Source organism: Periplaneta americana, chromosome 4, assembly GCF_040183065.1.
Source record: "Periplaneta americana isolate PAMFEO1 chromosome 4, P.americana_PAMFEO1_priV1, whole genome shotgun sequence".
NCBI classification, from domain to species: domain Eukaryota; kingdom Metazoa; phylum Arthropoda; class Insecta; order Blattodea; family Blattidae; genus Periplaneta; species Periplaneta americana.
This window is the reverse complement of record NC_091120.1, coordinates 150130044-150157060: the sequence shown is the minus strand read 5'-3', so window position 1 is coordinate 150157060 and position 27017 is coordinate 150130044. Positions and strand designations below refer to the sequence as shown.

The following is a 27017-nucleotide window of genomic DNA, read 5'->3' as shown; positions in this document are numbered from 1 at the left end:
CAAGAGAAAAGGTTCAGTACAGAATTAGAAACATTTTTCCATACTCATATATCTCCTGCTCAACTGAGGAATTGTTCATCCTTTTCAATTGAGTTAGTCTGCTTGCTATGTATTGTATATTTATGTATAACTTTAAGCTGTTTCACATCTCAGTTATAATGCTGATGTATGATTTCTGGAATACAATACATGAAGTGAAAATAAAAATACTATATTCGTTTTACAATGTTTAATTTACTTCAAAAGCAACTTATATTTTTACAAAAATTGTACGTTCATAATGGATCATTTATCCAGTTGTGTTATCTATCTATGGAATAGTTACAAAAAATTAATTTTCTCTTAATTAGAACAGTAACTTTGCAACTTTCAGAATTTGTATTCAGCTACACAGCCTTCTGATTGAGTCTGTGGTTCTGAATTGTCACTTTAGGAACATCTTTATAGTTGTGTTTAAGTAACACTATTGTAAAGAAAGATTATAATGTATACATACACAAACTCTGCAACAATTATGTGTCTGATCTCAAAAGAATTCAGGACAACATTTGAAACGTCCAAAAAGTTATGAGATACATCTTAAATGCCAGTAGATAATTAACAGTACGAGTAAATTACATCATCTCCACAAAGAAACCTATTTTAAATGCCGATGTAACTACAGTCAGTACTGAATAACTATAATTTGGTTAGGTTCTCTCTGGGTAAAATATTACAATCACCGTAACCGTTGGTTAGCATAAACTACATTCTACCTATTATCCATCATCGCGCTGCCAATTCCAACCACCAGTATGTAATATCCCCAAACATCTAATGGGAATGTCATATTTGGTCAGCCATTTAGTCTAATAAAAATATTCACAGAGAGAGAGAAATCTTCGATAGTATGTTATCGGGTTAAGTGAAGGATTGCCCTCTTATCATAGTTCGTATCTTAAAAAGTATATGGGTTTTCTAACAATATGAGTCATGGAATCATATATACATAGCACAGAAAAATTATTATGGCATGAAGTATATATAGCACAGAAAAATTATTTGTAAAAACTTTGAAGTTAATATGCGAGATGAAAACGGGAAACAGGCATGTTTTGTCGTATAAATAAGGATGGAAAGTGCTGATTTTCTTGTAGATGAATGCATTGGAGCTGTGTCCGGGATATGCAGGTGAGAGGATTTGATATCTCTGTATTTGTACTTATGAGGAAACCTGAAAAGCACATTTAACATACATTAATTTAGGACAAACTGTATCATGCTCTTCATATTGCAGGCGATGTAGCAGGTATCAGATGACATTTTGACATTTTTAAGATCATGAGTAAATTTTTGCTTCGAGGTTACAATTTTGTACTTTGTTGGTAACCGTACATACAGGGTAATTCAAGAGGATTTACCGTCCTTTACGGAGCTTATTTCCGAAGACATTCTGAGCAAAAAATGTCATATAAATATGAGTCCTATTCTCGATATTTACAGAGTTACGTTTCGTTATTGGAACGCATTGCTGTGAACGCGTAATCTTGGTCAGCGTGGTCAGCAGCCAGCGCGAACGCTACGGAAGCCGTATGCAGTTACGTAGAGCGACGAGTGCCGTTCACAAGCGTGCGGCCAAGTGTAGGCTACTCAAGCGGACGGGGACATTTTTTAAAATGTGTTGTAAACTCTCCAAGGCTGTAAATTAGGATGCGAAATTGAACTGCAAATAATTAAGTCGGTGAAAGTGGTGTGATTTGTAATAATTGTTGTTGTAAGTGCGTAAGAATAATGTAATTTTCTAGTTAAAAGTAGAAAAAGATGTCTGTACGAAGCAACTAAGAACTTCACAGCACATTTTTAGCTTCATAATACTTGCCAATTAAAGAAATGATACTTCTGAATGATTCATTCTCTATTTGTATTATTCTTTTACCTTCAAACTTTAAATTGGTGTAACTATGAAAATACTGAGAATAGGAACTCTGTTTATATGACATTTTTTGCTCAAAATGTCTTCAGAAATAAGCTCCGTACAGGACAGTAAATCCTCGTGAATCACCCTGTATAACGTATTTTAATATACCATAAAACGAATACAACATTAATACTCATAGTAGTTTTTGGTTAAATAAGTACGCCCTACAGAAAACACATTAATAGTCTATAGTATGGTCGGAGAGCAATTCTGTGTTTATTTACATAATAAAATACGTTTGTTTAGATCTCACCTGTTATCCTAAATGGTCCTTCTAGATAATTTTTCTGTGCTCTGTAAGTGTGTAGATATACGTAAGGAAAAGGAAGACCTTATGGATTGAACACAAATAATAATGCACCATTCTTTTCATTGTCTAATTTGACCACACATCTTGCACGTCCACTTCGATCCGGTTGGAGCTGTTGAAGTGTGCCATCCAAGCCCTGGTTGTGAAGTAGGGACAGCGGGAGCTGACTGGCCGCACAGTTGGCACTTCCAAGATGTCCCCGAAAGAAGATTTGAATCTTTCTGACTCGTAGGTAAATTGCTGGCCAGTGAACTTGCGGTTGAATGATATGTTTTCTGTCCATAAGCATTATTTTCATTTATAGGTGTTTGTGCAAAATGAATGTTTGGGTCTTGGATAAATTCTTTTTCGAACGGGGCACTGGGATAAAGTTTAGAAACATGTTCTTGTTTTTCTGTATCATTTCTTAACACCTGACCACTCGGTGCACAATGAAACTCCGGAACAGGTACAGAAACTGTTTCGGGAACAGATGCGCTTTGAGCATTCTGAACATATTTACTATATTTACATAGTCTGCAGTGTCTTGATCTTTTGCCATGGACACATCTACCTGGTTTAATATACGAAGGGACATCAGAAACTCCAAACTTATGTTCCATGTCATATCTGCGTCCTCTTCGATGTCTTCTCGACTCGTGCCGTGAAGAATATTGCTGGCCTACATCCACGCCAACAGATACTTCGCTGCAGGTTTCTGTATCATTAATATCTGATTCAAAAGCTGAAATTTCAAATTCACATTCTAAAAAGGAACTTGTGTTGAGAAATTTCACAACTGTGTTATAATTAAGAATAACACAGTCGCCTGATTGAAGAACTTCTTCTATATTTTCGAGTATGCTTAGAGTTGGAAAAGACATCGAAACTTTCTTTTCACCAGTATCTGAACTTATTACAAATTTATATGTGTATTTGGACGCATTTTGTTGCACATCACCGCAAAGTACGCAGCAGTAGAAGTTTCCGTCCCTTATTTCCCAGTATAAGTAGAACAATTTGTCCAGTGTCAACACAGCCTTGCGGTAATGCTGTTTTGGTGCCAAACCTGTTAGGATCACATTAAAAACTCCATGTGCTTCGTGTGTGTCATTACCATTGTTATGAACGTTCTTAACGTGATCCTTTAATCCAGTTATAGGTCCACTCCAACAACATTCCTCCTTGGATAGAGAAGCGAAAGGACATTTCAATATTTCAGGTCCTTTGCTGGATTGGCATTTCAAGTTTTTATCACCTACTTGTCTGGAGAGACTCTCTAAGGCTAAATTTCGTATCTGTAAAAAAGGTTTCGTGCAGGTTGGGCAGTTATTGAGTTTTGGTTTACAATTAGGACAGATGTTATGTCCATTCTCACACATCATGATTGGAGGCTTCATAATTTCCATGCAGACTGGACACTCCAGCTCTTGTAGCAGTCCTTGGTCGAGCTCCATTGATAGCGAAGACATCTTGAAGCGATTTTATGCAGCAGACAGAGTGGACTTTATGATTCAGCTTCTGCGGAAGGAAAAGTTACTATTAGCACAGCAATACAGTATATTAATATGCCACTTGATGTGTTGGATTTTAAGACAGATTGGCGTTCAATTTCAGATAGATATTGTGAGACACGTATCGAAGAATGCGACTGGAATAAATATTCTGAACATTTTTGATTACCATGACATTTTTTTTCTACAAATCCTTCAATACTTTCATATCCACCTTCCATACGTTATTAAGAAAAAGGTAGTTTAAAAGATTATAAAGTGCAAATGCTGAATTTTCTTTAGAAATCAGAATATTAGAGAAAGTTATTAAGAGAATGAAAAGAAAGGGAATTCTGAAGGAGACCATAAGAAAGGATATAAATATTTAAAGCGAAAATAAATTACTAATACCAAAGAAAACTATAACTTTGGAGTAAAACACGAATAGTTAAAAATAGAATAGTGTGTACGTAGTGTCATGTAAATTACATTGCATACTCTGTGAAGTAGAGACGGGCAAACAGTCTTTTACAAGAACCCCTTGAGTGCGAGGTCGCAAGTGCAGTCTCTAGTAAGGCTCACTTGAAAGTGTTGTGTTAACAATGACAGGAAAAAATATTAGCTGCTAATGACCCACCATCTGATCACAAAGGTTCGCATCATCAAGATCGAAGGCGAACTTCTTGGGAGTTGTAAACCGTTCAGGACGTTCAGCTAGGTATCCACCCTTAAAGAATGCATATAGAATCATATTGGTATAACGTGGTGACGAGAACTGATGGAATGTGATGGCATGCAACCGAATGCGAAAGTCTGTCACGGAGTTTATCGTGAAATTGGCTATCCTTTAAGGCGTAGCTACAGATGGTGCGATAATGTGTTTTAAAAATAAATAAATAAATAAATAAATAAATAAGCCCATTACATCCCATTAGGGCAACGGCCTCCTGCATCAAGCAGGGTGAGCTCTCCTTATACTCGCCTGGGGAGCTATTCCTGACGATTCTATTGCAGGGTAAAGTTGCCTAATTCCGTGATACGTTTCTTTCACTGACTATCATGGGATTGGGTATCTTGCTATGAAATTCACCGATGTCTCAAAAATAGGTGAAAAATGCACTCTTTCGAGAAAGATGTCTGGCGCTATGGTCGAATATCAAAGTTTTGACTGACATCCAATTTTAAAAAAGTATCACGGGATTAAGAGTATCTCGGAATTAGGCAACTTTATCCTACTGGTTAAAAAAAAGTTATTACCCTCATGCTTAACGATTGTTCACTTACTCTCTCTAATGTTTGTCCATTTTCAGTCACTGGAGATTATGTACTGATAACAGATGTTTGATGTCAGTCCACTTTCCGAAACTTAGGGTCTGTCCATCTTCTTCCGAGCATCTGCCATGTTGTTCTGCATGTCACCGTTCTTGTCCACTGTCTATCAGCTTCCCTCCTGAAGAAGTCGCTTCATCGGGCCCTCGGTCTTCCCGCTGTCCTCTTCCCCGTTCTTGGATCCCACATGGTTGTCACATATATCCATCTCGACGTGTTCAGTCAGCTCACGTGGCCTCCCCACTTCCGCTTCAGTCGCTGAGCTGCCATCACGACGTCTTGTAGGCCTGTCATCTTCCTTATTGTTGTGGCTGGCACTTTATCTCTGAGAGATATTTTAGTGATCCTACGTTCCATTTTTCGCTGGCATCTTTGTAGTTTTAGTTTTTCTCTTCCTGTGACTGACCATGTTTGGTACCCATAGAGTAGCGTTGGTATTATACAGTGCTCCAGTGCTTGTTTCTTGATGTTCAAGTTTTGGGTTCTTTTCCGTGTCTATAAAACATCTTGACATCACATCCTGAAGACAGGATGTTTTATAGACACGGAAAAAACAAACATCCAGAGGATGATACCTAGCTGAACGTCCTGAACGGTTTATAACTCCCAAGAAGTTCGTCTTCGATCTTGGTGATGCGAACCTTTGTGATCACTGTGGCGCGTCATATATCATTCGGTGTTCATGGTGCAAGTTAATGGTTTGTTTTGAACATTTCTTGAATGTCGACGATGTCTATTTTGTGAAGTGTCATACATACATCCCATAGAGGGTCATTTACTCTCGCCCCCCTGATGCACATGATGTGTCATTAGCAGTTAATATGTCATAATTGTTAACACTTTCAAATGAGCCTTACTAAGGATTGAACTTGCGACCTCGTATTCAAGGGATTCCTAGTTAGTTCCGATCGTTCTCGTAGGCCAGGCATGTCAATTGATGCCCACAGGAGCAAGCGCGCGCTTTAGAGCCCAGGAGAGCTTGAGCGCTTTACAGCGGAAAGGAAAGAGACAGACGAAAGAGGTGGTATATGCTGCTTGGTCGAGCTATATTCAGGGATGGCCAGCACTGATTCAATAGATAAAGGAAAGAGAACTTATTAAAACTGTATCCATGTTAATTTTTAGATTTGCCTGAGAAGTATAAGTGCATTATAAGAATGTAAATTTTAATTTTAATGCTCACTTTTCACAAGTTTGATTTTTGTATTCAAAAGAAATATTTTCTCAACTTTTTGTATAGAAAAGTGAAATTTTCAGGTATAGGCATATTTATTTAGTAGCCTTACAGAATGTTTTCGTAAATCTAATATACCGTATATACGTATTACTGAAGATAGTGTATTGAAAATTATGAAAATATTCGCATGGAAATTGTTTGTAAGGAAATGAATTAACAAAGCAACTACTGTTACATCATAAGCAAAAGATACGTGGCCATGTTCTGTAAAAATGTCAGCTCTATAGCTTCAGCGGATTTCGAGAAAATAATTTAATATTCTGATGATAGAAAGTTGCTCACAAATATCACCTTAAAAGCATAATGCGATAAGAGTTTTGTTATGTAATATTAGTTACACTTAAAACAGATACAGTGCCTAGGTAACTTTGCTTTGTACTGTAATATTGTTTTGATTAGTTTATTGATTACTTTTGTAAGGCTAAAGATACCATCAATATAAATTCCAACTTATCATGTCATACTCAATCTCTTTCTTTGGAATATCACTTTTTTTATGAATGATGTGTTTCATCCACTTAATAGTCTACAGTATAATATTATACTACTATGGAATTTAAGTGAATATTCCTTCTTAACTCTCTATTATGTTATTAAGATTTAAAACATAAGTGCAATATTGAGAAATCAGTGTTAGTACTTTTGTTTTACAGACAATATAGATAATATTAAACAGAAAGAAGCCATATAAAAATAACGACATAAAATTTCACGTTCCGTTTGAAGTTTGTGCACCACTGCACTGTTTTCTTAATCCAACAGGTTGCTTATTCATATACACAACCCTTCCTCTTTCCATACTTAGCGGTTGCTGCCCGCACACGACGTCAAGGTCAGAAAAATGCGCTTGCTTTGACATCACTGCCATAGAGGTTTGATCTCTTGTCCTCCTGGACACTCATTTACTCTCGCTTCCCTGAGGCACATGGTGTGTCATTATCAGTTAATATGTCATAATGTTAACACAACACTTTCAAATGAGCCTTACTAGGGATTGTACTTGCTAACTCGTATTCAAGGAATTCCTAGTTAGTTCCAATCGTTCTCGTAGGCGATACTAGCGGGCCGATAACGCCAATTACGAGAATCGTATTATCGAGACTGCCATTCTGACATCGAGGAATACCAGTACTCAGCCTGTTATCGTCAAGAAATACGTACACCGAGTGCCGGCTTAATTGCAGCTCATCACTGTAATTCGTGACTCTTACTGAAATATTAATGCGAATCTGGCTTTCAAGTAGTAGAAGCTCCCTGTGAAGCAGGCTTGAATAATTTCAAGGGATGACTTGTTCCGGGACCGGGTTAGGGGTAGCTCAGTCGGTAGAGCATTCGTGCGCTAATCGAAGGGTCCCGGGATCGATACCCGGCCCCGGAACAATTTTTTCCTTGAAATTATGAAATATTAATGTTCATAGAGTAATTTCAAGAAGCCACAGCAGTGTGGTACGCAATAATGCAGTGCATTTTGATTGTGGACATTCTTACAAAAGTCACACTGTTTTCATTATTTATTGTCCTTCTGTAGAAGCAAAATAATGCAGCACTTTCAGTCGTTGCCTAATGCCTAAAACAAATTTTGTTGTTAATGGCACGTAAAGGCTTACATGATATGTTGAATTTTTCAGTATAAACCACCGATATGTTGCATTCACCATAGAGATTACAAAAATCGTATTCACATTTCACTGTTCTTGGATACCATCCGTATAATTATCGGCATGACAAAATCACCGACAAAAGTTAGTTGTCACAGGTACTTGAAAATATTTAAACTCCTATCTCTTCTTCGTCCTTGTACCTTGTCAACGAGTGAAGCTGTATGTAAGCTCATTTCCGAAGCGCATCAAAAGGGCGAGGGAATCGTAAGACTTTTGTCATTCACATACAGAATACTCAAGTTTAGTATTAATAGGTCTACTGTTGCGCAACTGACTTTCTGACTCGCTTACTACTTCACACGGCTGCGTTGAGAAATCAATCCAACGTCCGGGCCAGTAAGCATTTTATTTATTTATGAAGTATTACTCGATTAAACTACAATTTCCGATCTTGTGGGAGATGCCTGTGCATGTCTGTGTGTGCTGCTATTGACTAATCTGAGAACGGAACAGTAAGTATTGTATGCTTCGGTTCTATGATAAATGGAACACAGCATTGAATTAACTTTCCCTTTTCCTCCTTGCACAATTTATTATTGCACTACGTTATTTATTAGCTGTTTATTTTCCATCTCATCGGACTCTAGTTTGCGTTCTGGATTTTCCATGTCGCAGTACTTCACTTCAGATAGATCTTAAACGGTGATGATGTATCATTGTGCATACTGCACCGACTGTCCTCGAAGATTGTGAGCGATAACAGTCGCTCGCCTACAACTATGTTTACTGTTTTGTTTCGTCATTGGCAGTTATTATAGTTGAGTATGTGATGGCTGTCAGGTACACCACAGGTTATAGACGGAAAAGGAGATTTTACTATGGAAAGACACAAATTGCCATATTTAATAGTATCATTCATTTTATGGGTAATTAAGTTAAACAAATTGTAGATTCAACAAACAATAATTATGTAAGTCCTACTTTTACGCAATAATTACGTAAAATATCACAAATTGTAAGTCAACATGGTATAAATTCCCATAACAGAAGAGTAGTTTCTTTTTGTTTAAGGTTGGGAGTTCACACGGACATAAAATTTAGTATCCATTCTGTCGATAGTTATTTTCTGCGTTCATTAATGTAGCTCCTAGGTCGATGTGCGTCTATGACGAGTAAGACAATCATTCCGTAACAATAATGCGACCAAAATAGTCTGGCAAACACTGCATGTGTAAGCAGGCCTAAAAGATAACACATGGTTTAACAATACGTATCAGCAACTACTATAGTTCGCGCAAGAAACGATTACCGAAAAACAATGTTGGCCCTGCTGTCTGTTTTGACGTGTGTATGTAGGCACGCCAAGGGGGGAGGGGGAGGTGCGAGCCGATGGAAATACTGCCTCTTCCAAGAAGATGAACAAATGAGGACATCGCTGTGGAAATAAAGAACGTAGCAAGAGAAAAATTCGAAGCTAATTAAACGCGCAACGTATGTTTACGAATGAAATACTAATACAGTGCGATACAAGACACGCATTCACATGAAATAGAACAACTAAGGCCCTTTTCACACTGGGACACCGGTGACGGTCACGGGTGACGGTCACCGGTGTTTGCAATGAACACTCGTGGGTCACTGGTGTCGAACACAGCTAGTATTGCCAACTGATTAGTTAGTAGCTTCTGATAAAGCAATTTGTGATTAATTAGTAAAATGGATTCGAGTTAGGATGTTTTGTCGTTACTGCTATAGAACAGGAGGAGGATGCAGAAAAAACGTTCATTACACAGATATTCACTGCTAGAAATCACAGGAATGGACACAATACTAAGGAAAAGCTATCTCATCAGATGAAAAACTTTCTCTTACTTTACTGTTGTTTTATTTTCTTTTATTTTGAGCATATTTGACAGATTTTAACTGGTAGTAGTATATTATATATTTTAAAATATTATAAAACTGTCACTGGTAAGTTCATCGTTGCTCTTCATGAGCTGTTGGAAAGTATAAGAAAGATTACTATAAATGTTATGTCAACATTTGTGGTTGCTACATGTCAATACTTACTTAAGTACTTACAAATGGCATTTAAGGAACCCGGAGGTTCATTGCCATTCACATAAGCTCGCCATTGGTCCCTATCCTGTGCAAGATTAATCCAGTCCCTATCACCATATCCCACCTCCCTCAAATCCATTTTAATATTATCATCCCACCTACGTCTCGGCCTCCCCAAAGATCTTTTTCCCTATGGCCTCCCAACTAACACTCTATATGCATTTCTGGATTCGCCCATAAGTGCCACATGGCCTGCCCATCTCAAACATATGGATTTAATGTTCCTAATTATGTCAGGTGAAGAATACAATGCGTGCAGTTCTGCGTTGTGTAACTTTCTCCATCCTCCTGTAACTTCATCCCTCTTAGCCCCAAATATTTTCCTAAGAACCTTATTCTCAAACAACCTTATTCTCTGTTCCTCTCTCAAAGTCAGAGTCTAAGTTTCACAACCATACAGAACAACCGGTAGTATAACTGTTTTATAAATTCTAACTTTCAGACTTTTTTACAGCAGACTAGATGACAAAGCTTCTCAACCGAATAATAACAGGTATTTCCCATATTTATTCTGCGTTTAATTTCCTCCCGAGTGTCATTTATATTTGTTACTGTCGCTCCAAGATATCTGAATTTCTCCACCTCTTCGAAGGATAAATCTCCAATTTTTATATTTCCATTTCGTACAATATTATGGTCACGAGACATAATCATATACTCTGTCTTTTCGGGATTTACTTCCAAACTTATCGCTTTACTTGCTTTAAGTAAAATTTCCGTGTTTTCCCTAATCGTTTGTGGATTTTTCTCCTAACATATTTACGTCATCCGCATAGACAAAAAGCAGATGTAACCCGTTCAATTACAAACCCTCTGTGTTATCCTGAACTTTCCTAATGGCGATTCTAGAGCAAAGTTAAAAAGTTAAGTTGATAGTGCATCTCCTTGCTTTAGCCCGCAGTGAATTGGAAATGCTTCAGATAGAAACTGGCCTATATGGACTCTGATGTAAGTTTCACCGATACGCATTTTAATTAATCGAACTAGTTCCTTGGGAATACCAAATTCAATAAGAATATTATACAAAATGTCTCTCTTAACCGAGTCATATGCCTTTTTTATATCTATGAATAACTGATGTATTGTATCCTTATAATCCCATTTTTCTCCAATATCTGCAGAATACAAAACAATCTTATCAATAGTCGATCTATTACGCCTAAAACTGCACTGATGATCCCCAATAATTTCATCTACATATGGAGTTAATGTTCTCAAAAGAATATTGGACAAAATTTTGTACAACGTCAACAAAAGTGACATTCCTCGGAATTTATTACAGCTAGTCTTGTCCCCCTTCTTAAAAATAGGTTCAATTATGGACTCCTTCCATTGTTCTGGTACAGTTTCCTTTTCCCAAATAGCAGGTACAAGTTTATAAATTTCGCTAGATAATGCACTTCCACCCTCTTGTATTAATTCTACTGGAATTTGATCAATACCTGGAGACTTGTACTTTTTCAGATTTTCTATCGCAATTCCGACTTCAGAAAGTGTGGGTTCGGGTATAAATGTCTCAGCAGTTTGTTTTGAATTTCGTCCCGATCATTTCTATTTGGCCTATTTAAATTTAGTAGTTGCCCAAAACAGTTTTTACATCTGTTCAGAATTGAATGAGCGTCTGCAAGCAAGTCACCATTCTCATCCTTGATCACGTTTACCTTTGCCTGATATCCATTTTTAAATTCCTTTATACGGTTATATCTCGAATGCTTTTATTCTTACTGTTTGTTAACATTTCATTTAAGTTTATTTTTTCTATCATTGTAGTTGTGATGTGTATAGTTGTACTTCAATGCTAAATGTTACGTATTGTTAAATATAACTTTCCATTGTAAATTAATATGGTAACAAATTACAAACCATATTGCCATATATCGTTACTTAGCATCATATGAAATGTAATTTATAATTTTTTACGGTGGAAAAGAAAATATGCAACTTAGGTACAAATTTTGCTTCTTTCATTCATACTTTTCTCATTGAAATCAGGCACAAACTTAGCTATAATTTCTTGCCAAGCATTCGTTTTCACCACTTTATTGCTATAGTTATCGCTTTTGACATCCCAAATAGCAGGTCGACTTTCTATTTCACTTATAAAATCTTCCGTGTTAATCAAATCTAAACTCATGGCTGGATAGACTAGTTTCACTGTGCTCGAATACTGAGTGAATGTTCTGTTGGCAATCTGCAAGCTGTGTCCTGTGATTTGTGTCCCAGTGTGAAAACTCCAATTCAAAGCAATGTATGTCGGGCAGTGACTGGTCTGGACACAGTGACCCTATCCGACACATGTGTAGAGGGCGAGACACTGCTGGGACACTGACTGGGTGAGACACTGCAGTGTCCCGGTATGAACGCTCCAATTCAAACTAATGTATTTCCGTCAGTGACCGTCACTTGTGACCGTCACCAGTGTCCTAGTGTGAAAAGGCTCTGAAGTCGTAACGTAACTATCACAACGCAAGACTGATTCTATCGATGCCATTTCTCTTCCGACTGTACTCTTGCATATCATTCAAGTTATCTCGTGACCTTTCCTGTCGCCCGCTCTTCCTTATCGCACTGTTTGATTCGTATTCCTTCCGTCGGATTCCGAGCTTGCGAGACCTATAACAAAGGATACGTTTAGCATCCCATGTATTTGAAATTGTCAAAGGATATTTCCCATTCCAACTCGGGGACATAAAGACGGGGATACACCTCTAAAAAGTGCGAGAATATGCAAAATATTGCAATGCAAAAATAGGCTAGATCAGTGGTCGTCAGCACTCGTTGAAATGGGTAAAGGATAAGCGGTGAATCGTAATATGCCCCGTCCTGCAGCAGGAGGAAGAGAGCGTACCAGCCAGCAACCACGGATGCACCATAGTGCATTCTCTTATCCGCTGGTAAGAGACGCTAGCCCGAGGGTGCTCTGTGCTAATGACTGCTGGGCTAGATTATAGGGATATCTTATGCGAAGTTTTACCATTAGATGGCAGGAGCTTTCCATGCAACACAACATGTAGTAGGGCTATATTATGTCATATGCTACATACAGTAGTTGATTACGTTCTTCTGCTTGTTGGTTTTCTGTTACTTACGGTTTTAAGGAACCCGGAGGTTCACTGCCGCCCTCACATAAGCCCGACATCAGTTCCTATCCTGGGCAAGATTAATCCAATCTCTACAATCATATCCCATCTCCCTCAAATCCATTTTAATATTATCCTTCCATCTACGTCTCGGCCTCCCCAAAGGTCTTTTTCCCTCCGGCCTCCCAACTAACACTCTATATGCATTTCTGGATTCGCCCATACGTGCTATATGCCCTGCCCATCTCAAACGTCTGGATTTAATGTTACTATGATGTCAGGTGAGGAATACAATGCGTGCAGTTCTGCGTTGTGTAACTTCCTCCATTCTCCTGTAACTTCATCTCTCTTAGCCCCAAATATTTTCCTAAGAACCTTATTCTCAAACACCCTTAATCTCTGTTCCTCTCTCAAAGTGAGAGTCCAAGTTTCACAGCCATACAGAACAACAGGTAAAATAACTGTTTTATAAATTTTAACTTCCAGCTTTTTTTGAGAGCAGACTGGATGACAAAAGCTTCTCAACCGAATAATAACAGGCATTTCCCATATTTATTCTGTGTTTAATTTCCTTCCGAGTGTCATTTATATTTGTTACTGTTGTTCCAAGATATTTGAATTTTTCCACCTCTTTAAAGGATAAATTTCCAATAGGCCTAATTATTTTGTATAATCTAATATAATTTAATATAATTCAGTATTTTCTTACCTCATACTTTAATTTAATTGACAATAAATAATAGCGTAAACTTCTGTAACACTGTGCGATTCCCTTTAAAAGATGAATGGGAAAATCTGCAGTACGAGAATATATACCGATACTAAACTGTGATTATAACGCCATGCCGGCGCCGTAGCGATATATGCAGGAGATTTGCCGCTGAGAACTAGCACTAACAGATAGCGCGCGTGTATTTGAGGGATGCGCTTTGCGTGTGCATTTGTTTTTCAGTATATAAACATTTTTTTAAGAAGGGCACTGTATTCCATATAACATTCAAGAAAATTATAATTGTTATTCCATTTTTGATCGAAATGTTAATATAAACGTGCTGAAGATAATGAGTGTTTCAGCATGGCCCTCTTCGTGCCATTCTTTGCACATGGCCTTCTTCATTATTCCAGACAAGAATCTTCAAATTAAATACACTTAAAAATAACTCAAAATGCCAAATTTTTTTGTCTCCCTGTATGTAAAAACCAGGGAAAGCCTTTTGTCTTCAATCAGGTCCCGAAAGATTCTGAATAATGTGCTTTCAAACTTAAAAAATATAACTAATTCAATTGCGCCTGGAAAGTGCTAGCTAATAAACAAAAAGAACTACTTCAATAAGGAATTGCTGGCTAGTTTCATTTCGGAAGAGGTCAAAGAAAAAATTGTAATAAAAACATTTATGCAATCTCGACAGTAAGCTATTTTAGCTTGAGAGAGACAGCGATACCGGAGCCAGAGGGAAGAAGAAATCAGTTTCTGCTGCGTTATTTATCACGTTGTAGATCCTGAGATAATCAATCGCGCTGTAACTTTTATGAATGATAGCTGAATGTCTGAGGAAAGCATGGAAAAAAAAACTCGAAGGTTTTTTTTTTTAAGAAACAGAGAAAAAATAGTAACTTCGAAGTAGTGATCTGTTCAAAATATACATTAATACCTTCAAAAGTTAGTAAGCGGCAAACTTTTTTTCTTGTTTTCCACGTTAGATGAGGCGTCAAAGTGAGAGAAATGTTGAAAAAGAATGGAAATTACTTCTAAAAGTTATTGCTACTCAAAATCTTTACTGGTTTCCGACTTAGAGGAAGCGCAAAGAAAGCTTGCCCATTTGACTGATGCGCAGAGAACGATATTCGGTCCTCGTGCCGCCATGCTCGTTACAGGGCTGCTATGAATCACCTAATGCTGATTACAGGGCGCATTCGAAAGCGCGGTCTTGAGCTGTTCGTATCGTGGAGTGTTGCTGTGCAGAGCGGGTAGAAGCTAGCGTTTGCATTACTTATTCTGCATTTTATTCCTAATATCAGGAGTTTTTATGTAGTTCAAAGTGTGTTTGTTAAAAATCAGAGTTCTGTATAACATTCTATGTACTTAACAATGCCCCCCGTTTCGCTCTAAATTAGGAAGTGCTAATAAAACGTTACACAGTCAAACTAGGGAATTATTTATAACGTTCATAAATTTGTGAAAACGAAACAGGCTCCGCTCATAACATAAGGAGTATATACAGATTAAAATAAACAGACCATAGTACCCTAGTTATCGGAACATTTTAATAAAATCACATAGTATTAGTGTTTTATTACAACGTCAAATATCAATTATTACACAATTACATATTTCTTATAACATCTTTGTCATTTCATTCAGTGATTTTATATTGTACGTAAAAAAAATCGTGTTTCTGTATTTTCAACAATTACATATTTCATATAACATATTTGTCATTTCATTCAGTGATTTTACGTGTAAAAAAATTCGTGTTTCTGTATTTTCAACAATTACATATTTCTTATAACATCTTTGTCATTTCATTCAGTGATTTTATGTGTAAAAGAATTCGTGCTTCTGTATTTTCAACAATGTCATGTTATTAGTTACTCTGCAACTAGGTTTAGGTTACGTTACATGCGCTGTGATAAATCTCACTCGAAACATCAAGCCAGCAGACGACTGAGAACTGTCGACAGTTTGCCAATCGAATCGAAGCGAGGTCGAGTGCACCCGAACGTTTCCGAAGGTTCGCGCACCTTACCGTGGCAAGATCTTCTTGCGTGTAAGTTAAACGACCGTTTTCGCTTTGTCGAAGGACTCAAGACTCTCTAAACAATAGCGCTATTCTTTCGGGATGCGTTAAGATCGAATACTGCGCTATAACCCATATTGTTGTAATAATTTTACAGAGGGAACGGTTTGTCCTAAATTACGGTTTTTTTTGACGTGCTTATAAACGACACAATAATCCCTTTTGCTTCCTGTGTTAAAAACCTTGGAGTTTACTTTGATACGCATTTAAACTGGAATAACCAAGTAACCCATATTATCAAAAAAGTGCTTTACATACTACATTCCTTAAACAGCATTCGAAAATTCCTTCCGCTATCACTCAACAAAATACTAGTGTAAACACTAGTAATGCCCCACTTCGATTATTGTGATTTTCTACTCACTGACCTCAATGTCAACCAGTCGCAATAATTACGTGTTCATAATTCTTGTGTTCGCTTCGTCTGCGATGTCCGTCGCGCTGACCACATTACCCCATCCTTCCAAACTCTAAACTGGCTACAGCTTAACGAACGTAGAAATTTTCATTCTCTTGTTCTCCTTTTCCAAGTCCTTCACACTTCTACACCTACCTATAATCTTTTCGCTGTAAGAAAAATCCTAATATAAACAATAGCACGCTGTTTGACGCCATAGATTCTCAGTACATGCTCCCGCCTACTGTTGTACATTGTTTCATGTTAAACATTTCCCGTTACTCGTCAAGTAGGCCTAACCTCACTACTATGCATTAATTTGCTTAGGAAACATTTACTTCATAATTACTCTAAATAAAACTCACATAACTTATTACATACATTTAAGACTATTTGTTTTTCTCCGCTTTTGAGAGAGTTTCTACTCTTATATTTAATAACCAAACACACCGAGGATGCAGAAGCCATACTTCAGTACCTCGTGCTTACGTGAACAACTACGAGCTCAAGTGACGCCAGCTTGTTACAAGAACAGACTACCTCGGTATTACTGTTTGTATTCATCCGCGTTCATAGTACATAACAACATATAAAAGTAGCTTTTCTTTTACATATCGTTTTACATAGATGGGTGAAGTTATATGTTTCATTGTATTTAGCAACTAGAATTCAATTTTTTATTTTCAAATAATACAAGATGATAGTTTCCAAATACGGACTATATTTTCCTGCGTCGTATGAGTGTTTCGACTGTGAGCCAATCACAGGTGTGACAGCCACGTGCTTGTGTTTACATTAGGATTTTTCTTACAGCGAAAACAGTATACTTTGCCTCCCGTTTCAGCTACCTGTCATCATATCATAATCTCTTCACACGCACGCAAAATAGCCGCGTACTAGCCATACCAACACATAAGACATCATCGTATTTATCATCATACACAATCTCGCTCTCGCGCTTGTGGAATACCCTACCCAGTGACATCAGAGACTGTCGGAATTTAGTAGTGTTCAAAAGCAAGCTTATTAAGCATTTTCTTACTGCGTAGAGTAGGTTTAATTTTTACTTAATAAAAGAAATGCTTCTCTCTTCTTAACTTTTACAATGAACTATCTAGCTATTATTAATCAGTTAATCTTTTAGTACTTTGATTTTTATTGTATTTGTAAATTTAATATTAATTGTAATTATAATTGTAATTGTATTCTTAATATTGTAGTTGTAATCCCCTGGTAGAGGGGAAGAGAAGGTCTGATGGCCTTATCTCTACCAGGTTAAATAAATAAATAAATGCATCCTCTTTATATCTGGCAAGGTACTGAATTTCAGAATTAAATAAATGTCCGACCGCCAACGTCTCTTTTGATAGCGATATTCCTTTATTAGGCAATGCTGCACTCCTGTAATTCGTGGGCGCTGTGAAGTCGCTGAAGGTCATATGCAGGAAGTTTGCCGCGGAGATTAGTGCTGAAATAACCTGTAACTTGCAAAAAAAACATACTATGCTTATCACGATTAGCCTAATTCACTGATTATGCTGACTTTAACACAGTTCATCAGGATCAATCTGCATTATCGCAGTGCCGACGAAATTAAGCTTTCCTATTAGTGAATTCATAGGCGGAGTTATGGGGGGGCCCATGAGGGAGGCACTGCCCCCCAAACGTGTCTAAACTTTTTTTTCTATTGACGTTAGAAAATATTGAATTCAAAAGATTTTTTTAAAATAATTGATTAAATGGCGATCTTACTCGTGTTAATTGTGTAAGCATGTGCGGCTTACAGCTGTTTCGGTGTTTCTTCACACCATCTTCAGAGCCTACTAGATCTCGGCATCTTCTCGAACTTCGCTGCCCGTTGTGTAAGTACGTTCGATTGTTGAAAAATGTTGAAATGTGGTGTCAAATAGTGTGTGTGTTCTGAAATTGATCTCGTGTTGAGAATTTGATCAGGGTGTGTTTTAGTGTGTCTGTATACCTCATATTGTTCTAGTGTGTTGAGTTTTTGGTTTTTGGGTTGTATGTGTAGGATTTCCATGTCTGTATTTATGTTATTGTATGTGTGGTTAGCATTAGTTATGTGTTCGGCATATGTAGATGTATTGTGTCCTCTGGTTATTGCGTTAATGTGTTCTTTGTATCGAGTTTGGAATGATCTGCCTGTCTGTCCAATGTAGAAACTGTCGCAACTATTGCATGTGAGTTTGTATACGCCTGTGTGATTGTATTTATTTGTTTGTGTGTTGAGATGTCTTTGTAGTGTGTTTTCTGTTCTGTATGCTATGTTGTATTTTTGTTTTCTGAATGAGGATGCGATCTTGTGTGTGTTTTTGTTTTCATATGTTAGTGTGATGTATTTCTTGTGTTCTGTATTTCTTGTGTTCTTGTGTTTCGTTGTGTTTTTGTGTTTGTTGAGATTTTGTTTTGTCTTCCTTATGATGTTGTCTATTATGTTTGGGTTGTAACCATTTTCTTGTGCTATGTATTTGATTGTGTTCACTTCTTCATTGTAGTGTTGTTGGCTCATGGGTATGTTGAGTAATCTGTGTACCATTGTCCTGAATGTAGCATGTTTGTGTTGTGTAGGGTGATTAGATGTGTTGTGTATGTGTGTGTGTTTTTTTTTTTTTTTTTTTTTTTTTGCTTTTGTTTAAGATTAAGTTTCTGTACTTAAAATGATTAATTAATGCCTTCATATCATGTGTCTGGACTATAATAGGCCTATTTATTTTAAATTTCTGAATGTATAAGAATTTCTATACCTCATTTGAGGAATGAAAGCAGTGTCATGTTTCTTTTGTAACAGCCTGTACTCACGTGTTAGAAGTCTACAGGTGTTCAGGTTGCCACTTGGAGAAACGTAGGCCCTACAGCACAATAATGCAGAAAAAATAAAAAGTGATCCCGGTGTAATGTGTAAACTTAAAGACGAGATTAAATAAAATAATTAGAGTTTATATTTCATATGATACCTTTAGTAAGGTAAGCTTCATATAAAAAAGTTTCTGTTAGCACTGTTACGTAGTTTTATTGATGTATGCATGTGTTTCTGTACGACAGAGAAAAATAGGGAGATTGTTTTAAATTATGCCCTTTTATAATTTGCAGCAGACCTACAGTTCAAGTCCCTTACAAATCGGTCCGAAACATCGCGGATGTGGATGTAACACTGTAAGAAACATGCTCTCGAAAATACAGGGTGATACATTACATTATCTCATAGTTTGACCGTGGTACAGTATATCGGAATATGATTACTATACAGGGTGATTCATTATTGCGTGTAAATACTTTGTGTGTATTGTAGAGGTGAAACTAAGACTAAAACGTTCTATACAACTTTTTCTCAAAACCTTTAATTCCAGAGTTCCAGTAGATAGCACCTACGTCGTAGTAACTGCATAAGTATTACTGTTCTCCCACACATTTGGTGTGGTATTGTGGGGAATCAGTTACTCGGACCTCGAGTTCACCTCTGCGGTTGAATGGGGAAATCTACCGCGCATTCTTGGAACGCGAACTGCATGGTTTGCTACATGATATCCCTCTTGCAACGCGAGTGAACTTATGGTTTATGCACGACGGTGCTCCTGCGCATTACTGCCGCAACGTAAGGGCGTATCTCAATGCTGCGTATCCAGAACAATGGATAGGCCGCACAGGGCCAACTCCTTGGCCAGCCAGATTACCGGACATGAACCCTCTGGACTTCAAGTTGAGGAAGGACAGCACTTTGTGAACATGCATTACACTAAGAATTGTGCAAATGTGTAAAGTCAAGAATAACTTGCTTTACATTCTTTACTGTGCTTGGTTTTAGTTCACAAAACGTGCATAAGTGGACTGCCGAGGATATGGATTTAGTGACTTTGGTTATTTTTGTATTGAAGTCCAAATGCACTGTACGAAAGTAATAATTAGTTTACATTTGGCGTGTCATCCTTTCTTTGTTTGGGAGCGCAAGTTCCACGAAAAATGGCGTTAACTCTGGAATTAAAGGTTTTAAGAAAAAGTTGTATAGAATGTTTTAGTCTTAGTTTCACCTCTACATTACACACACAAAAAGTATTTACACGTAATAATGAATCACTCTGTATAGTAATATTCCGATATACTGTACCACGATCAAACTATGAGATAAATGATGTCCCCCGTAACCCCGTTATATGGGGATTCTACAGTTTTGCTTTGCCCCCTCCCGCCAAGGAAACGGTTCTCTCTCCGCCTATAAGTGAAATCAAATCAATTATGAAGAGAGTACCGTACCAAAAATATTACCACTTACAAACTTAAAATGAAACTTATAGTCTATTTGAACACTTCTCAAGTATTAGAACATGCACAATTTAAATCATATCAATTATTTATATGTAATATATATATATATAAATATATATATATATATATATATATAATTTGAACTGGTAATGGAAATTACGGGAAAACGGCTGGACGGATTTTAACAAATGACCCCTCATTTTGAAGCTTGGAACTCAAAGTTTTTCGGAAAAATAGTACTTTTTAGTGAAATGTCAATTTTTAAACATAATTTTCCTATTTTCCAAAATCCATCTATCGTCAGTTTTGAGAACTAGCTAATAGCATTCACGGCCTACTTAATATTTCCTTCGCTTTTTTGTAAAGGAGAAGCGAAGCGAGCATCAAGTCGGCCGTGTTGCATTTCAGAATAAAACAAAACACATACTACAGTAAACAATATTACACGAAGGCAATGTTCTGCAAGAATGCTGACATACTTAGAGCTCAAATTAAATTGGTTATTAAAAACTTAACTTATTAAAAATAATTTACAGGTTCGATTCTGTGGTGTGTATTTTTCTGGGTACAGCTGTGTATTGGATATTAAAAACTACAACACTTGAGGTGGTTTGATGACATTATTACCATTAGAAATGAAATATAATTGTAATTAATGCCATGATGTGACTATTTTTCATTAATTATACATATTAATGCTATATTGATGACATGAAAGTGAAACGTTTTGGGGTTATATAAGTAGATGTAGAGAATAACTTAATTTAGATTTTGATTTCTATATTTTACTGAGTGGCGGCTATATAGTATATATAGTATATGTTACTGAAAGCTATAAAACTTACGTAAGATAATAATATTATTAAAAATCAAATATTTTTATAATTATTAATCAAGTGGGGTTGGGTCTTTTTCATATATTTAATGGCGGTGTGGTGTAGATATTTATATGCGTGGTTCTCTTCAGTATTGGCTCGAGAGAGAGTATCTTTCATTGTTATGGAAGCAAATAACTTTCCGAATATCTGGTATTCTTCATTGAAAATAAATCTGAAAAATGTTTATTTGAACGTCTAATGAACTTAGTTTGCAGCATTTGCTGCACAAGCCACTAGTTAGTATTTATAATTCTGTCACTAAACTTTGTTGAAGAATGCATTGTTGCTTTTCTGTTCAGATATGACAAGCCGAAAGGACTGAACGAGCAGCAAGAGAGAGACAGAGCAAAGGAAAAATACAGAAGACGGCGAATGATTGATGCGTCTACAACGGTAACATCTGTCATTGCGCAACAAAACGGAGAAAATCTGTGCTGAGTACAAATCAAGCAATAAGACGATATTACATTTTTAAAGCATTCATAATGGACTATGTATGACATTACAATATTACATTTTTAAAACATTCATAATAGATTATGACATTTTAAATTAAGTGGCTTGATATGAGATTTCTTTTCGTGTAATATTTTACAAATAAATATTTAACAAAAAAAGTATGTTCCTGCAGTAATCATTTTGAATATTTCGCAAAAAGTGTCTCATTTCCAATATCTATGATGTAACATAACATGAAAAGAAGATTAAGAGATAATAAATTACAACAATATGGAGTAACATCCCTGAAAGGAAAAATACAAAAGAGATACAAATAAAATTCTACAAGGTAATGGCAACTCTATCACCAGAAACATGGACATGTACTGTTTTCCAACCAGGAGATCAACCGTGAAAGGAATGTGCTTACTATTGCGTCATCTATTGGAGCGAAGTAGATAGATAATGTTATCGTTATAACGTCAGTTTAAAAACCATGTGCTCTCCTGCATTTGTATGGAGAGATTAAAAGACCAGGAGATTAACAGTGATCTAATTTTGTAACTAGGGTAGTATAAATATGTGTGTCAATGTTATTGTTTGTGCTGTGAGAGCTAGCCAATAGAGAAACGAGTATCCACGTGTGTGACCTTATGACATCTTATGACATCAACATTCATTTACAGCATCACCCCGCTGTGTTTCATCCCGGAAAGACTTTCTCGTGGTTGGAGCACAGTAGGAAGCAGAAAAGACAAAAAATCCAAATAGCGGAAAGGAAATTTCTTAAGAGCTGTAAAAGGATCCACTTCATTAGATGAAATTAAAAATGAAACTGTAATAGAATTGAAAATATAAGAAATAAATAAAAAATGGAAAGATAAACGAAGGGAAAATGGGAAACAACATATTCACCAAATGGAAAAAGGAAGACTGCCAAAAAACTATTACATATAAACCAAATCGTAAATGAGCACAAAGCCGATATAGCCTATGAATCTTAAGTAATGTCATTAATTTCAGGCGGAGTATTCTTTGGGATATTTCAAACAAAAAAGTTTAATATAATTTTGTTCGTTTTTGCTTCCTTTTCGAGATAAAAGTTGTTTTATATTAAAATACTAGCGTGTTTTGGGAAAGCCATTGATTTAAAACTGAATATGCTTAGTCAATTTAAGAAAGCATTCTATTCTGATAACAAATTACTCAAAGAATTTTAGTTTTGTCCTTTAAATGCGCAGAAATGTGATGCTAACAAATGAAACATTTTAAAATTTCTTTGGAGAACGAACGTTACATTTATTCGGATCAAATTTCTGCATATTTAAAGTACAAAACTAAATGTTTTCAGTCATGTATTATCAAAATATACTATTCTCTTAAATTAACTACGCACATTCAGAATTGAATGAATGGCTTTCCCTAAACACGATATGAAATATTTAATGTAAAACAAATTATCTCGAAAAGGATGCAAAAACGAGCAAAATTGTATTAAACGTTTTTGCTTGAAATATCTCAAATAATAACCCCCTGAAATTATTGACATTACTTACGGTTAAGTTTGCATATACAGGGTCATTCACGAGGATTTACCGCCACTTATGGAGCTTATGTCATATAAACATGTATCCTAATCTCAATATTTTCAGAGTTCCACTAATTTGAAGTTGTTAGTAAAATACCTTTTCTTTTTAGTTTTAAAGGTAAAAGAATATTATAAATAGAGAATGAATTATACAGAAGTATCACTTCTTTAATTATTAATAATTAATTATACAAGTACGGTATGTATTTAGAGTGGGCTGGGCGGGCATACAGCTTTCCTAGTGATCACATCCAATTTCCACTACTCCATACTATAAATCCTAGGCATTTTCAAGGTATTTCAGCAATTTCCTATAGTGGCGCATACAAAAGTGACCTTCACCCAGAAATTGAAAAATAATTCTCAGAAAATAGTAGTAAAAGTAATACAGTAAAATCTTAGATAACGAGTAACTTGGTTTGCGAGTGTTTTGCAAAACGAGCGGACAATGAGGACACATTTTTTTTTTTATAAACGAGCGATGTCTTGCAATACGAGCAGCACTATTTGTATGTAACATGCTTCGCTTGCGAGCAATAGCAAGGTGCAGTGGAGGGGATCTCGTCTGAGGAAGAGGACAAAAGAGCGGACGAATGCCTTGCTTCAAATAAGATTAAAGACGTGTGTAAGAAGTAGGAAGCAGTACAAAATATTGTTCAAATTCACCACCCTGATAAGGTTGTAGCAGTGTGTGCGATAAATCTGTTTAACGACAACGCAATGTCACATTTCCACAATACCCTCAAAACGAAGCAAAAGCAGATGTCATTGGATAGGTTCTTAGTCAAAGCAAAAGATTCCTGTCAGTCAGGCAGTCAGAAGTATTCCGTTTGTGATAGTGGAAATATTTTCTTTAAATATTCAAGAAGTTTACTAAGCAGTAAAACAGGTGAAAGACACTTAAAAACAAAATACAGTAAATAATTTGTGTTTCATTATTATATTGAATTTTACCTAAATTATAGGACAATGTAGAGTATCCACCGGCCACTGAACGAATATTGCACACTTTTATCACTGCCAATGTGGCGCTATAAACCATTTTTCAATACTTTTATCACAGCCACAACACATTTCAATTCTTATTGTACTGTATACATGGAATTATCACTGCATTAACACATTTAATATATCACAAATCATACACTGAACGAACTAAATGCAATTATTATGAAAGTCGCCATATTTTATTCCTGGAATTACGATCCACTTTCACTAGATGGCTACCGACACGAGAAGCAGGGTCGGCAATACATGCAAACGAAATGATACTAAACGTGAGGAATGTTACTACAGATGTGTCGTATTATGTGACATGTTAGGTTAAATTAGGTGCGTATTATATGACAGATTAGGTTAGGTTTGATTAGGTATGTAGTATTATGTGGCAGATTAGGTTAGGTTTGATTATGTGTGTAGTATTAAGTGAGAGGTTGGCTTTGATTAGGTGTGTAGTATTATTACTATGTTGGTGACACTGAAACCCATTGTCACATTAACGAAATATGACCGTATTCTTCATTCACGCACGACGAATTTCATATTATACAGTAAAGTGCGTATTTAGGACGGGTCGGGTGGGCCTATGGCTCCTCCTGTGATCACATCAATTTCTACTAATTAATACCATAAATCCAATCACCAGCCAAGGCATTTTCAAAGTATTTTAGCAAGTTCCTATAGTGCGTGGAACATAAGTAATCTTCACCAAAATATACTGTATTTTATAGGAATAAAAGGTTGGGAAACGAATTACTGTAGTCTGAATGTGCATAGTTTTTATGCAGAAAGTCGCTTTTATATGCGAGTGTTTTGGATTAAGAGCAAGGGTGAATCTTTCTTATGTCTCAGCACTAATAAATAAATAAATAATACCTTGAAAATGCCTTGAATTTATAGTACTGATTAGTAGAAACTGATGTGATCACTGAGAGAGCTGTAAGTCCACCCGACCAACCCTACATACATACCTTACATATATACGAAAATCGTCGTACGTGAACGAAGAATACCGCCATATTTTTTAAACGTAACAGTGGGTTTCAGTGTTACCAACATAGTACGCTACACTCCTAATCTAACCTAACCTAACCTTTCTCATAATACTATATACCTAATCAAACCTAACATAACCAGTCACATAATACACACCTAATCAGACCTGACCTAACCTTCACATATTACACACCTGTAGTAACATACCTCACATTTAGTATCATTTCGTTTTCATGTATTGCCGGCTCTGCTGATCGTGTCGGTTTCTATCTAGTGGAGGGGGATCGTACTAATACTACTAATTCGAAGAAGAAGCGGTGAATCTTGAATGTGGTATTGCCAGTATAGGGAATTAAAATCAAACACTGAAAATACCTTAGTTTTGTAGTGTGGAGTAGTAGAAACTCGATGTGATCACTGGGAGAGCTGTGGTCCCACCCAACCCGCCCTAAATAGGTTCCTTACTTATATAGGAAAATCGTCGTACTTGAAGGAAGAAGGCGGCCATATTTCGTCGTTGTGACGTTATTTGAGGTGGAGTGGGAGAATGATTGCAGTGTCGCCAACTGTGGTAACCATTCATATAATCTTACACACCTAACCTAACCTAACGTACTACACACCTATTGTAACATTCCTCACGTTTAGCACACCTGTTGTAACATTCCTCACATTAGTTTCATTTCGTTTGGCGATATTGGCATCCCTGCTACACCTATAGCCTATCATCTGCTGGAAGTCAAAAGTCATCTAGTGGAAGTGAAGTGAAACTGCAACTCTGTTAATTACGTTTCCTAAGTTGATTCTGTGTTATCTGCAAGAATTATTGTGTCATTGTAGTGATAATTGCATATATACTGTACAATGAAAATTGAAATGTGTCGTGGCTGTGACAAAAGTGTTCAAAATTGATTTCCAGCGCCACAATCCCAGTGATAAACGTGTGAATATTCGTAAGGAGTCCGTTGTAGTGGCCATAGGAAACTGCAGATTGACCTAATTCTCTATATTTGGTACAATAAGATTTGAAATGTGTTGTGGTTGTGATAAAAGTATCGAAAATTGGTTTATAGCGCCACATTGGCAGTGATAAAAGTGTGCAATATTCGTTCAGTGGCTGGTGGATGCTCTAGATTGACTAGAGCACGTTTTCGAAACGAATTATGCTCGTAATCCAAGGTTTTACTGTATTAGTTCAAGAGTCGCATGCGGCTCGCGGGCCGCATAATGAGAACCACCTACCGGGTAGGTAACCAAGTCAATCACTATTTGGAATAATTATCCCTTTTAGCACTTAGCGTAAAATTTTGTCTAGCACAATTATTACAGCTTCCATGGTAACACTCAGAACATTAGGATACTATTTAAATAATATACTAACCTGAATTTTGTTGATGTAGAGACGAAATAAAGTGAGGCTTCACACTTTCCTTCTACGTGAGATGAGCCGCGTCATGTGACTGTACAAATTGTTGATGCCGCGGTTTTATCGCCAGATAACGTTGCTGTGAGCGTGACTCAGCTGCATAAGGTGCTCT

The 27017-nt window shown here is 36.6% G+C and overlaps 1 protein-coding gene across 2 annotated transcripts; it reads right to left on the bottom strand.

Moving 5' to 3' along the window:
• Positions 1-214: 214 nt before the first annotated feature.
• Positions 215-27017, bottom strand: LOC138698323 (uncharacterized). Of its 2 annotated transcripts, XM_069824162.1 has the most exons (3): positions 26861-27014; positions 19120-19169; positions 215-3767 (listed from the first exon to the last, which is right to left on the bottom strand). In XM_069824162.1, the coding sequence occupies exon 3, from the start codon at positions 3716-3718 to the stop codon at positions 2327-2329; it is 1392 nt and encodes a 463-aa protein (XP_069680263.1). In that variant the 5' UTR covers positions 3719-3767; positions 19120-19169; positions 26861-27014; the 3' UTR covers positions 215-2326. The 2 variants fall into 2 exon arrangements, with proteins under 2 accessions (XP_069680263.1, XP_069680262.1); XM_069824161.1 differs by lacking the exon at positions 19120-19169 and having other exon boundaries at positions 26861-27017.